This window comes from Micromys minutus, assembly GCF_963924665.1.
Source record: "Micromys minutus genome assembly, chromosome: 2".
Lineage (NCBI taxonomy): Eukaryota > Metazoa > Chordata > Mammalia > Rodentia > Muridae > Micromys > Micromys minutus.
The window spans coordinates 82,510,940-82,525,916 of NC_137971.1; the positions used below are offsets into that span (position 1 = coordinate 82,510,940).

Below are 14,977 nucleotides of genomic sequence, written 5' to 3' on the forward strand. Positions count from 1 at the left end.
TCCCCTCCTCTTTCTTCCCTTCCTTCTTTCTTCCTTCTCTCCATCTCTTGAGTTATGGTCAGTTCAGGCTATCCTAGAATTCACCGTGCATACTAGCCTGGTTTTGAGTTTATAGCAGTCTTCCCATGTGCTGGAAGTACAGATGTGTGGCACCCCTCCCCCCTCGTGTGTGGTACCCATCTCCAGTTTCCTTCCTTATTCAGTTCTTTCGTGCCTCTTACTCAGTCCTTCTCATTCTTTCCCAGAGAGTGGCGCCCTAGTGCCAGGGTCACGACTTCTCATTGGTGCATCTAGAGTGGCAAGGTGTATTTTGATCTCACATCTCTGCAGTTTGTATTTGTTTCTGCTCTGTGGTTTTTCCTTAGTTATGATCCTGACGTTCTCTGTAATTAAATTGTGCTTGGATGATAGGAATTGCGTATTTTATGTTGTTGGGTGTCTGAACACAGCTTTTTCATCTGGAGGTACTGGGCTTTGTTCTGGTAACCAGTTTGTATGTGTGCTTTTCAGCTTGAACTAGGTCTTCCTTTACAACTGAATGCAATCTGAAGAAGCTTTTTTTTCCTCCTAGGGATAGAGTAGCCCACGGTTGAACGTCAGTGACTGGTCAGTGCTGTTCATCCAGCATGGCTTGTGGGATGCAGACAGTCCCCAGCCCTTGAAAAGCAAGCTTGCCCCAGCTCATGGTTCATTTCCTGACCAAAGTTAAATTGATCCAAGCATACACTTAATATTTGTAAAGACTTTTTACCCTGTGCGTGGTTTGGGACTCCCTCTTTCCCCACACCCCCACCCCCCGCCACACTTCTTTTGAAATATTTCACAGTGTTCTACAGCAACTTCAAAGGTCCCCTGAGCTCTGGTCACTTCAGTTCAAGGAAACATTTGTGTTCTGCCTGGGATCTTCCAGTCCTTCCTCTACAACCAGGGATATTGCTTTAGGCTGAAAGCCAGGGCAGCATTAAGACCTACTCTGTGTTCGCTGTCCACAAACCATTGTTTTATGCATTTAGTCTCTCACACACTGTCCTTTTTTGAGGTAGGGCCTAGTCTTGCCTAGGCTGGCCTTGTTCTCCTGGGTTCAAGTTATTTTCCTGCTTAAACCCCCCGAATGAGTAACCAGAACATTAGGATTATGAGTGGTACCCACCCACCATAATTCAGTTTCTAACCGGCTCAGGCAGGAAGATAAACCTTGTTGAGGCAGGGTCTCATTTCTGTCTCTGCACTGTGTGTTTAAGGCTAGCTGTCCCCAGAACTTCTAGGCTGTTCTCCTGCCTCAACTTCCCTTCCCACTGTAGGAGTGGTGGGGATTCCAGATATATATATATATATAAATAACTACACCTGGCTTTTTATATGGGTTCCGGAGATTGAGCTCTGAGGGTAAGACTCAGTTCTTCAGGCTTGCAAAGGTAGAGATTTTACCTGTGGCAGTATCTTCCTGGGCCAAGAGCCTGTATGGTAAGAAGCGTTGAGTGACAAGTGTTGGTTTGTTTGATTTTGGACCCTAGGTAGAAGCTGCAGTGTGATTGGCAGATAAGGATGTGGAGGCAGTGAGTGTGGGCTCTTTGAGGACGTTCTTTGGCACAAAGCTGAGTAATGGGCAGATGTTTTGCTTTAGTGAGTTACGCTGTAAGAATAGAGAGACCAAGTCAGTGCTCAGTAGTCAGTCCAAGTAGGTAGCAATGCAAACGTAGAATTAGTTCTTAAAATGGGGATACTTGGTTAGAAGAGAGTTAGAAGTCTACGGTTTGGCTGTATAGGATGGGACAGGCCTAGAATTCAAGCACTTAGGAGGCTGTGGCCGGAGAATCATGATATCACAAGTTCAAGGCCACAGTGGATTACATAGCAGGGCCCTGGGGAGGCGGGGCCAGAATCTCTATGGCTGGGAATGGTCGTTCAGTGCTTCTCCAAGCTGCATAAGCTCGTTTTAAAACATCTTAGTCCCCAGTGCTGTGGACTGACATACTTTTGCTAAGTGCAATGAAAAGAAAATTAACCGGAAAGTAATCATCCTGTTGGATATCGCTGCAATGTCGAATTACTATGAAGGTTTCTCAGCAGGAGCTTTGCAGCCTGTGTCCCTTCTGTGGATGTGACCAAAGCGCAGGTCCTGCGTCAGGAAGCTCAGGTGTCCTGCACAGGCAGCAGGAAAGGTAGTGTTTCCAGGTGACCCATATGACGTCCTAGCTAGGTTGGTTATTCTGGGATAGGATCACTCAGCAGGATGTGTAGGTCAGAGGACAGCTTGCTTGTGTGCGTTGGTTCTCTCCTGCCACATGGATCTTGGGGACTGTGGTCAGGTTATCAGGCTTGGCAGTGAGTGCCCTTACCCACTGCACCATCTCACCACTCCCACCCTTCTCTTCATACTTAAAAATTACTTTCGGTAAAGGAAAATTGTCTAAGCATGTAATGACTTAAAATATGAGCCTGTTGCTAATCAGTATGCTGGAGAGGGGTATTTTGAGCACTGTGAGATGCTAATGAATACCATCTTCTGTGAAGACACCATGCGTGTTAAGTGAAAACAGCCTGAGATAGCACTGCGCTCTGATGATAACTGTTAAAAATTATGCATGTAAATTTCATCTGTCGACACATTTTCAGTTACAGATGACCAAAATGCAACTCTCGCCAGATTCAGTACAAAGGTGCGCACTTAGAGGTGGGCGGAGCAGTGAGGGAAAGGTGGTGTAGAGCTGTTTGCTGGGAGACCTGCTCTCTGTGCGAGAACTGGGTAAACTGTGAAGGTGAGAAGGAAGGGTAGGTAGGTCAGTCCTGACACTAGAGCAGCAGGAACAACTCAGACCCGCTGTCACAGCTGCTCCGGTGCCAACCCAGATTCCCTGGGCCCCACCATTACCGGCTTTGTCCTTCCGTCTCTGGATACAGACACCACTTCTGAACCCATAGTGGTTTGAAAGCAGGCACTATCATTTAAATGTGACATTTTAATATAGATATTTTGCTTTCATCTTTTGCGGGATCTAAATTGGAGAATTAGCCCCGTGCTAATTAACATGTGGCTGCTATTTCTAATTTGTTACCGAGTTTCAATCACTCTTCGAAGGAGATTTTTCATTCTGTCTGCTTTGGGCCAGTATGAACAAGAAGAATGGGGATATTGGAATGGACAGTACCAAATAGCAACATGGTGGAAAAGACTGTCCTCTAAACGTTTATGGTTTAATCTTATTTGGATAATAGTGTGCATTTTTTAGGGTAATTTTTTTTTAACTTCTTATTAGTTTCAACTCCACGTAACAGGATTTCTAAAGCCGGGCTTTGAAAACTCCAAGTCAGACTGTCATAAGTGTAGCCTTTTGAGTTTTCTGACCTTAACAAGCTTTGCTGGCTTGGGACAGTTTCTTTAGTGCTGGGGATACAGCGTCCGCCATGTGTGATCCAAGATGTTGTTTTTAGTTGTTCTTGTCTGAAACATGAAGGCTTAATGAAAAGAGAGCACAGAGGTAATTTGGCCGAGTGTTTATGCATTGACACAATGGATGGGTTGTGCTGGGTTTCCAAAGTGCTGGAGGCATGCAAGAAAGTGCCCATTCTGCTGTTTGCAGACCTTGAGTGTACTGGAGGCACCTGCAGGAGACCTTGCAAAGAACGTGCAGCTTGAAGTCTTGTAAGTTTTTCACTCCAGGGGGAAGGAGCCCAGGTTTTAGTCTCATAAGCTACAGCTGATTGCCCTCTGATAGGAAATTGACTCAATGTCTGATTGGGAAACAGAGCTCTGAACGTCTTGCAATGTGGGTTTGACCAGATTACAAATGGTTTGGGATTGATGTAATATACATACAATTATAATTTTCTTTGGTTGAGTGTTGAATTAAAGGTGCACACTACCATGCCTGACACTAGTTTTCTCTATGTGACAAGTTCTTACTAGCCCAAGTGGAAGTCCAAACAGATTTCATTCATAGTAAGAAAACTCTTTATTGCCAGAATGATTGGTTAGCTAGAAAAATGACAGCCACCTAACTCAAGACTATTGGCAAGAAAGATTTGACATTCACGAACTCCTCGTTGCAAACAGAGCAATGCAGTTCATGATGAACTCGGGTTCCTCGTTCTCTCCTTGACTATTAGTCAGTTTTCTGTTTTTTTTTTTCTTCAAAAAGTCTTCAAAATCAGGATTAAAATTATACCCAAGTGGGATCAGGTAAAAGCCAAGACACTATCTGAAGAAGTCTGCCACCATCTGAGGGAACTTTGATTGTTTGGTTTGAGAATAAGTCGACGCTAAGATCACGTGGACAGTGCTGCAGAAGTGGGCAGGGCAGACCCTGTAACAGAACATTTTTAGGGGGGGTGCGTAGAAATTCAAGCCTCTCATTTCTTTGTTATATTCTCCTTTGAAGGAGAAAGCAATTCATTTAAAACACCTAAAAATAGCGTTGGAAATAATAATCCAGATGGCTGAGGGGTGTGATGTTAGTGGTCCATCTAGGGGGACAGAAGCACCATCTTTCCTGCAACTGGAAAAAGACCCAACCCTCCCACCACTTGGCCTAAAAACAAAGACAGACCCAGTGAGATTTTTTTTTTTTTAATTGAACAGGCTCTCTTGTGTTAAGGAAAATACATATTCAGGGGTTGTACATAGATGTGGTTGGAAATATTCTGATGTGTTTAATGCAGATTCTTAAAGTACTGTATTTATAGCACTGTGTGCATCTTGACCACAGTATGTATTTGGATGAAGCGGTAATAAACAGACTTGCAAAAGGATGTGGTTGTTCTAACAGATGTATGAGTAAAAACCTGCCAATGAGCTCATAGCTGAGAGAAACATCCTCTTACTCTGTTGGTTGTCGACTCCCGGGTTTAGTGTGCTGCTGATGGCTTGGAAGTCACTGCAAACCCCTGACCTCCCTTTGAATTGTCCATGAAAACCAGGTCCCTGGTCCAGAAATCAGGCACAGGCATGGCTGAATAACCCTTTCTTGTGGGTTTGTGTCTTAGTCATGGGAATGGGTTATCTCTTGCCTCTAACTATAAAATATCATGACTTTAAAAACTTTTAAGTAGGGAAGATGGTATGTTTGTTGAAGAATTGACTTGGGGGCTGCCTGGCAGACTATCAGGTAGTTCTCAGAGTTCTAAGGAAGTATGGGAAACCGAAAAGGTCTGGATGTGTGTCAGAAGATTTTAAGTTGGTTGTGGAACCAGTACCTAGTTTACTGTCTGCATTGGCTCAAAGAAGGATCTGCCGACAAAAGGTTGAGGCATCCGTCCAGCATCCGAGGACAGTTATGGCACCAACAATCAAAACTCAACGGAAATCACGACTCACAATTAAATAAAGTTGCCATCATCACCTGCTGGCCTTGTGTCAATAAAGTGGTATCGGGAGGTTTGTGACAAATGGTACCCCACCTTAGAGCTTCTCCTTCAGGGCAATGAAGAACCCACAGCCCTGGAGACTTATCAAGATACCTGGACTTGTGCTAAATTAAAAAAAAAAAAAGAGAGAGATGGACAAACAGGTTTCTGTAAGGGTGAGCAGGCCAGAGGTAAGAGGGGAGAGTCTCTGCATTTAATGGCTGCGACTCTTCCATGCTGCATCCTGGTACCCGAGCACATGGTTGCTTCTTGTGGATGTGGCCAGGGTCTCTGCCCTGCTTGACCGGGCGATGCTCCAGAGGGACACACTTCAGTTTAGTACAAGGTGAACCAACACTACTCACTCAGTGTAGGAAGAGGTACTCACCGAGAAGTACTCAGACAGGATGTCCCTTGGCATCCATAAGACTATTGGGCAAACCACATCGTAAAAATGAAAACTAGTGGACACAATTTACATCATCTCAAACAAGCAAACAAACCACCCAACCATGGGTGACTAGACTCTGGAGTGCAGCCCTGGGGAGTGGAAGCTCTGCTACTAACAAGGGTGCACGTTGCACGCTCTGATCTCCTTCTTGTCCTTGCAGCTGGAAAACTGGGAGCTTTTGAACCTCTTCTTCACTGTCATGTAGCGCTCCTGGATCCCACCTCCGCACACCTTGGTGCATTCGGACCAGGCTGTCCATGGGCGCATCCGACAGCCTGAAAGTAAGAGAGCACCTGGTTAGGCCAGCAGAGTACCAGAGCAGTGACGTCCAGCAGGACTGTCCCATGAGTTGTCTTGCCCTTCACTGCTTCTGTTAACGAGTGGTTGAATTCATTAGTGCCCACTGTCCTCATTAGGGACTGTTGGCTCATAGGTGACGGTTTGCAGAAGCTGTGGCCATTAGTGTACTGGATCTTTGCCTGTCAAAGGGCAAAGTGTTTCCCCGCCCCCTTTGAACCTTGGCTTGGCCTGGCAAATGGGGTGTGAGCACGTCTGGGTGACCTCACTGGAGGTACCCTGTGGAAAGCCCCAGGAAAGCAGGAGAGGCTGGGGTGCCATGCCAGCCCTACTTGATTGGTTGTGGCTGCACAAATGAGACTGGGTTTAACCCAGCTAAACTAGAGTGAATCCAGGCCAGCTTAGGAACTGTAGGATGGTGCTAATAAAGGTTTGTTTAAAGCAGTGACCAGCCATGGCCCGGAACTACTTCATTAGCCTGAGTAGTTAGCCCACCCAGTACTAAGTAAAGGGGACAGTTCTTTGCTTCCTATGAAACATGGATATGCTTTCCTCAAAAGAACCCCCTCTGACCCCTCTAGATGAAGCCTCCTGTTTGCACCTGTCATAGCTCTCCATCTCTCTCTTGAACACAGATGCTCATGACTGTTGTTAGACACCTGTTTACCACAACACAGCAAAGTTTCCTGGAGAAGCTGCTGAACACATAGCCTTTAACTAGTATGGACTGATAATGCCTGCCACAGACATCTTGGTTTATGAACATTCCCTAAGGAAAGGAGCTACCAACTTAGTCCATCTCTGTGCCAAAGAATGAGCTGTTTGTTTTGTTTTCCTTATACAGGCTTTTGTGTATTGTTAACTGTCCTAGAACTAGCTCTGTAGACCAGGCTGGCCTCTGCCTCCTAAGTGCTGGGGTTAAAGGCATACACCATGGCCAGATGGGCTGGCTGACTTTCACTTTTAGATGGCTGCCCTTTTTGGCCCCCAGTGAATTCCAAAAACATTTAATGGTCTGTGCCCAGTGCATAAGCATTGGATTATTGTAGCACATCATTCTGTTGACCTGTCAATCATTTGGATTCCTTGGTTTGCACCAACTCATTCAGCAGTGCCAATCCGTGTAAGGTTGAGAGCCACCACGTGGATGCTGAAAGTTGTACCTGGGTCCTTTGAAAGAACAGCCATCTCTCCAGCCCATGGATGATGATTTTATTTTATTTTTTAAATTATATTTTCCTATTTGTTTATTGTGAATTGGCGTGTATGTCTTTGTGAGGGTGTCAGGATACCCTGTAACTGGAGTTACAGACAGGTCTGAGCTACCATGTGATTGCTAGGAATTGAACCCAGGTTCTCTGGAAGAGCAGCAAGTGCTCTTAACCACTGAGCCATCTTCAGTCCTGGGATGATGATTTTAAAGGTTGGTTTTTCTCATTTATTTGTGCATATCTGCATGAGTGTCTGGTGTAGTGTGTGTTTGTGTAGATCCAAGAGCCATTTTTCAGAGTTGGTTCTCTTCTAGCATGTGGGTTACAGAGCTTGAACCCAGGCATGTTTCCGCTTGGCAGAGAGTGCCTTAATCTGCTGAGACATCTTCCTGGCTCTCCAACCCCCATAACTTTTCAAGTTATTGTAAAGAAGGGTACACATAATTTCCCCCCAGCTGTAAACATCAGCCTGTCTTTGTCTTCTCTAAATTACCTTAGTCGGGTCTGCTAAGCCACTCTCAAAACTTTCAAGTACAGGCTTAGATTCAGCACCTCTACGATTAGCCACTGACTTTTATACCCAGTTCTCTAGTCTTGTTTCCTGCCTCTCCTTATATCTGCACACCAACTATTACTTAGGTATCCTTTGGTGTCGCTGCCTCAGCAGTTGTGAGCCCTGCTGGTTCAGGGTACTTGGTAACTGGCAAGTTCCTGAGATTCAGTCTGACTTTCTCTGCTCGGGGATCGTCTGGAACCCCAGTTCGTACTGGACCCACTCTCTGGCTTCCATTACACTTGGTTCATTATTATGTTGGAGTGTTAACTGCTTGTGTGGCAACCTTGGTCTGTATTAACTTGAAGAAATGAATATCTAAACGCTAAGCTTTGTGGTTAGCATTAAACCAGGAAGCCGTGAGGCCAGGGTGGTCTTGTCTCAACCCAACCCTTAATGCGATGGTTTGATCTGAAGAGGCATGAAACTTTCCCTGAACAACCAGGCTTCTCTCAGCACAACTGTGCCATCGTTGCCCCATTTTTGCAAAAGCAAATGGGGTTGGCTAGTCATAGCTGATGTGAGCAAGGTGTTTTACAAATGTGAAGAACAGTGTTTAATTTCTAGAGGCTCTTTGCTTAAAACTGATTTTAACAGCCAATTATATCTAACTTTTTCTCCCCCTACAAATATTAACCCAATTTCTTCCTTATAAATTATGCTTTCTTAGTATTTGGGAATCCAAACTTTGGTCTGAATGATTCAAGTGCCTCTCTCCTCTCCTTGAGCCCAGAGCTGTCCTACCTGCCCCGGAGACCACCGGCTCCCAGGGACCCGTACCTGGGAACTGCTCGCCTTCTGACTCCTCCCTCAGCTGCTCACTCCTCCTACTCTCTCGGGCCTCCCTCCAGCGCAGCTTCTGGACTGATGGGCTGCGAAGGCATTTCCGGGCACGGCACTTCTTTCGTTGAACAGTCTCTGGGCAGGGTGCACCTCCAAACTGAGGTTCCATTTGGATTGTCCGGGTTCGAATCATGTGACCTTTACCACATGACTTGTTACATTCAGACCACTGGGACCACTCGCTGAGCTCACAGTCAATGGCTGGCAAGATAGAGACAGGTGTGAGTATGTCTATGTCTGAAACAAAATAGTCCAGTATACACCTTCGACCATCCATCTCAACCAGACTGCCAAGAGCAATAAGCCATTTTCCAGGAGAAACTGGTCTCTAGCAGCCGTGGCATTATTTAGACCTCATAGTAAGCAGTAGGAGCAAGATTGTTGGTAGATCATAACCCAGATTCTTCCCATTCTGACTCCTGTGTGACACAAGGTGATGGGGGAACTTGTAGCACCCTGGCATGCCCTGTGTCTTCCTGGAATAGTCCTATCAGTTAGCGACACTGACCAGCCTCTCCTTGACCCCTCCCCCACAGTCTCAATGACCCCAAATTTCCTCAGGGAAGCCATAGTGTGTTCTTCAGAGAATGGCCACCTACTTCACAGCCTTTGGAAAGAACCAGATAGCAGGTGGTTGCCTAAAGGGCCCCACACCCAGGACTTTCTCAGATCTATACATCTTTTCTTACTCTGAAGCTCATCTGCATTTATATGGTCTGTGTAAAGCACACAGGAGCCTGAGATAGGAAATTCCACAAAGGATCAAGAGCAGAAGGTGTTTTATTGTGTCTCATAGTAAAAGACGTAGCGAATTCTTACAAAGCCAGGGGAACCAGCATTTTAGTCTGATTTTTCAGGGTGTGTGCACTGTTTTTGTAAGGCCTGGACCAGTCCTCTCTCTTAGGCATGTTCCAGCCTCTTTCCCTGAGGGAGCTTGTGTGCCATGTAGGGAGGGATAGGCTACGAGGCTTAAAGAGCTGTTTGTTTCCAGCTGTTCCCTGCAGATGTTCATTTTCTGATCCTTGTAATGGACACTATGGATTTATTTGAATTGGTGACTTGTCACCATTTGGTAAAGGCTCTAGAATCCAGTCATCGAGGTAGCTGTGAGCTAACTACAGTTAGTAAAAACCCCAGGCTACTGAGTTCGTTGGCTGAGGTCTGCACGTGCTTACACTTGGTGCCAGTGGCTGATTTTAATCCCCGGAGTAGCTTAGAAAGTTTTGCTGCTATACAGACTTGGGAACCAAGGAACAGGGAGAAGCACCGTTGGCAGGTGACTGCACAGCCTTCAGAGGGACATTTGGGCACTGTGTTTTTGAGAACCTGGCCAAATTCTTTCCTCTCCTTTTTCTTTCTTACCAGTCTGTTGGTGTCACTGACTTAATGGGCAGCCTCTGCTCAAGGGGAAGTCAAATGGTCTTACGGTGCAGGGATAGAATGGAAAAGTTCAGGAAGTAAGTAGGGTGGGGGAGGGGAAGTGCTGGGGGTGACTGACTTATGCTACATCTTTAATTAGTCTCCCATTCAGACTTCAGTCACCTCATGTGTTTTGCAGCAGACGACAAGATTGAAGACTTTCTGCCAAACACAGATCCAAACTCCACTCTGACAAATTAGTCTCACGCTAGGACCTAACAGTATATATCCTTTAGCATGTGTATGTGCAGACATCTCTAAGCTCAAAGATGATTTCTGGCACTTTCCTCCAGTGTTCTCCACTGTATTTACTGGAAAAGGGTCTCTTGCCGAACCTAGAGATCACGGACTGTAGCCAGCTTGCCCCAGGCTTTTATGTGGGTTCTGGAGATCCAAACCCTGGTCCTCACAGTTGCACACAGAATGATTTCTCCACTTATCCATTTCCTTATCTGGCAGTATTAGCAAATGGCCGCTAGGCGTCACCCGACAAGGGAACTTTGAACTTGGCGTAACCAGGACTTACGGCACTCTGGCAGCATGCACTTCTCCGCCTGCTCCAGATCCTCGTTACAGTCGCCCAGCTCTGCCAGAGACTTGAGCATCCGCTGACGGGTCCGCATGCCTTTCCCACAGGTCACGCTACAGTCGCTCCACTCCGACCAGGGAGACAGCAAGCACGGGATGGTATCTAGGTCAAGAGCCAAGTACCTTTTGTTGGGTTTGACCTTGGCCATACAGTTTCCCCCAACAGCACTGGCCACTGGGATAGAACGGAATTGGACCCTGGGTTCAGAGTGAACAGCTTAGGGTAGGAAGTGGCTCTCTGCGGATTGTGCTTCTTGACCGGATACCAGGTGAGGTCAGTACAGCAGAGCGCGAGTTCTCAACAGAGACACCACTAAGTTAAGGGGGTCACTAGATTTAACTATAGACACTGTAGATTTAATAGGGCCTCACTAAAGAACACCCCAGACACAGAAGCCTGGTCTACACAGCGAGTTCCAGGCTAGGCAGGGCTTTGTAATGAGACCCTGTATCAACCTTATCTAAATTTTCTACTGTCCGAAGGAACATGCTTCTATGGAACCTAGGTGAATTCTATCCAGAAGCCACCAGTGTGAGGCTCCCTGCCCAAAGCCCTCCCCATACCCACTCACGGCACTCGGGCATCATGCATTTCTCTGCCTGCGATGTCTCCGCCTTGCACATGGAGCCGTCTGCCGGGCTCATCTTGACCATCCGGTGTCGCTTTTTCATGCCCATCCCACAGGTGGCGCTGCAGTCATCCCACTCACTCCACTCGGTCACCAGGCAGCTGCTAGGAGCTAGGCAGTTCACAGGGTTCGAGTTGTGCGGCCCGTGCTGGGATCCACCTGCTTGCCCCACCCACCTACAGGGCACCCCCACTCACAGCACTCCTCGTTGACGGTGCACTTCTCTGTCTCCTCCGTGGGCAGCATGCACACTGAGCCGTCTTCCGGGAACTGCTTCACGTACCTCTCCCGGGACCTCATGCCCATGCCACATGAGACGCTGCAGGGCGACCAGGTGATCCACTCCGACATGGTACAGGTGGAGCCATCTGTAACACACGGAGCATGCTCAGGAGGGGCAGAAAAGAACCTGGGGTCTGAGTGTGCCCCAGGTTCAAGGAACAGCCCCAGTGGTTTAGAACTCTCATTTCTCCCAAGGGCATCTGCCTGTTCAATAGAAAGAGGAAGAGATTTCAGCTCCACCATTGGTATTTATCTTCCTAGCTCTAGACCCTAGAAAGGAGCCTCAGTGTTGACTGACTTCTCCCTGTCTCCTTGTAGGCTTGGTTCCCCTCCACGGTGCTCTATCTAGGAACCCTTCTCCCCTTCCTACGTGTCCTGTGTGCCAATTCTTTTCAGACTTGCTGATTAAATAAGACTGTGAGGTGGGACCCCAACCAGTGGGTAAAAGACACAGCCACCTCCTGATTTAGAGTAAAAACCAAACGCTTTTCCTGTCTCCCGTGGCTGTGCTCTTTTCTAGCACACCCTCTGGATTAAGAGTAAAGTTTGCACTGTCTAGACATCAGGTGATCTTGGGGGGGGGGGGCAGGGGTTGCGGAGACTTTGGGAAGCAGGACCTAGCTTGAGAAAGTACATCACTCTCCCACACCATGATGTTCTATGAAGAACATGGGTCAAGCAACCACTGACTAAATCCTCTGAAGACCAATAAATCCTTCCCCTCTAAGGTTCTGGCAGGTGGTTTGGTCTAGCTGACATAAAAGTAGCATGAAGGAAGAAGCCAGTTGGTGTCAGGATTCTGTTTTCAGATGTTGGGCCGTGTGCTCCGAGGCCTCAAGGTACCATAGGAGGCACCGATTGTGGGTGGACTTCATTGACAATGACGTCACTCTAAAAGGGTGTAAGGGAGCCATGTTGCCAGGAAGTCCTCCCTCCTAGTCTTCTCCAGCTGGCCTGGATTGTTTCCCTACCTTCATCGCTGCAGCCAGGACCCATACAGGGCTGGAAGTCCTGGGTGTCAGGACAGGGGACACTGAGGTCCAGCTGTGCCTTCAGCATGCGTTGCCGCATCCTCTTGCCCTTTTCACAGGTGGAAGAGCTGCAGGCCGACCATGGGGACCAGTTGGAGTATATGCAGGTTTCAGGGGTGTCATCTGCAAAGAGTGTTTGACATGGTCTCCCTGGGAACCTGTAGAAGCTATGACTTAGCTCTTTGCATAGCGGCTCATCCGTATGTTCTAGGGATGGACGCAGACATCCTTTGTCTTTGAAAATGATGTTCTAACGCCCTGCCGGGAAATATCTAATAAAGAGTGGCCAGTCTCTTCCTATAAAAGTTGTTTGCATATGTGCATCTTCTAGTCATTGTCTGGTCCTTAGCAGACATTGTTTCCAAGCATGTATACACTTCATGGCAGTTTTAGAAAGCTCACAGCTTTTTTGCAACTTAATTTTTTCATTGTCTCCACCCATTGGTGGAGTTCACTGGGCACTTGCCCTGTGCTGGCATCCTTACTCAATTAAGTAAGATTCTTAAGTATCTTAGTTGAGCCGACTGATCCTCATTTTCTCTGAGGCAGCCTCTGTTATGAACATTTCTTAGTTGAGAAAAGAGAGGTAGGAAAGTTAGCCTGTCAGGGCTACACACAGTAACAGAAAGTCTAGGATCTGTGTGGAAACGTAAATTCAAACCCAGACTCCTGTTCTCCATGGGGAGGTAGATGAACTGTCAAGGCAAAACAAGCATCAAAGCAGCCAGTGATCAGGATGCTAAGACACCTACCAAATGCCACCTTTAGGGCCATGATAGACAGCTATTGTTAAGTACTTATTCTAAGGTCACTCCTTCACTGGGTGGCTGATACTTGGTGCTCAGTGTTGGCCTTGGATTTTAGTCTTTTATTTTTGGCTAGGGTGCTGGGGATAGAAACCAGGGCATGGTCCATGCTAAGTGCATGTTAAGACACTGCCCACCCTCCCTACCCCACCAGTCCTGTTGTTTCAAAGACCACATCATAAGCATGTCAAAGGTCATGTCAGTTTATGATGCCACCTGCAACAAAGGAGAACAACACCATACCTTCATCTTTCTCTTCTGGAGCCAGGTCGGCTACAATATCATCCACATTGTCAGGTACAATGTTGCATTGTTCTCCCTGTCAGAGAGATGGGGAGTGTACATTCCAGAAAGGAGATGGGCAAGGGAGCAGGTTGGTAAATCTAATGCTTCCTTGGCACACAGCCCTGCAATGGCAGATTTCTGGGCCAACCTTTACACTTTAAATGAAAAGAAATGCAAGAAATAAAACAAACAAGCAAAAACCAAAACCAACCAACCAAACAAACCAAAAAAAACCCATCGACTAAACAAACATCCTGACCATAGCAGACATCAGCAATTGACTGTAGAACTCATGATAAACTTGAACAAATTATTCATTTGATCCTGGCTTCACTCTGAGTTGCTTTTACTAATTTACATCTAAAAAGTTAATTTTTATACTCGAACCCTCAGGAGGCCCCAGAAATCCCATATCCAGAGGTGCTTCCTGTCAGAGACCCCAATGATTCTAGAAAGGTGTATAGGCACATCAGCTCTCCTTCTGGTACCTTCCGGGCAATTCTCTCGATGACGACTCTGGCCACTTGTGTGATAGATCCACCTTCTGGGTCATAGAAAGGACTCTGAGGATGGTCCAGACTAGTCAGGGGTCGGATTTTTTCCTGAGGAATTGTGGGCTTGTTTGGTGACTGCAGGAATAAAACAGACATCGTGGGAAATACTATGTGAAAACTTCAAAGCTGTTAGTTATTGAACAAAAACTCTAATAGGACATTGCATGCATGTCTCTGTGTGTGTGTTCTGGGGATCAAACATGGAGCCTTTCTCTGTTTGGAATTTATAAAATGTAACTGTTTACGGAATTCCACTTGTGTGGACCCTGTGCTTAGAAATCTATAAACCTATGCTTAGAATCTTACACATGCACCAAAAGTTTGTGCAGGATGGAGGAGCCAAGTTCCAAAGAGGTCATCCAAACTTAGAAATGGCTGAGCCAGCTCGACCTGGATCCAAGGCTTTTTCTGCTGGACCAGGCAGCAAACCGTTCTCGTGTTGGGCCAGATGTGAGTCACACTGTCCCTGATGACTGCAGCTTAGCCATCGCTGTGGGAAGGCAGCTCCAGACTATGACAGTGAAGTGCGGCAGGCTTGAAAAGCTATCTGTGAGCCAGCCATTGCAGCACACCTGTGGGGGATGGTGAGTCTGATGCTAGTCTGGGCTCCACAGTGACAACATGTCAAAAGCAAGATACCAAACAAGGGCTGGAAATGTAACTTAAAGGCAGAGCAGTTCTCCTG

The 14,977-nt window shown here is 46.7% G+C and overlaps 1 protein-coding gene across 1 annotated transcript in view; it reads right to left on the reverse strand.

The window, feature by feature from the left end:
* Positions 1–5,864: 5,864 nt before the first annotated feature.
* Positions 5,865–14,977, reverse strand: part of SPON1 (spondin 1) — a gene marked incomplete at its 5' end in the record, with an annotated part of 278,019 nt that continues 268,906 nt past the window's right edge. Inside the window, 8 exons of the mRNA XM_080911650.1 lie at positions 5,865–6,069; positions 8,636–8,899; positions 10,644–10,808; positions 11,278–11,445; positions 11,532–11,702; positions 12,588–12,770; positions 13,697–13,772; positions 14,227–14,367. Of these exons, the coding sequence (XP_080767776.1) occupies positions 5,906–6,069; positions 8,636–8,899; positions 10,644–10,808; positions 11,278–11,445; positions 11,532–11,702; positions 12,588–12,770; positions 13,697–13,772; positions 14,227–14,367 (1,332 nt within the window). The 3' untranslated portion in view covers positions 5,865–5,905. The remainder of the gene's footprint in view (positions 6,070–8,635; positions 8,900–10,643; positions 10,809–11,277; positions 11,446–11,531; positions 11,703–12,587; positions 12,771–13,696; positions 13,773–14,226; positions 14,368–14,977) is intronic.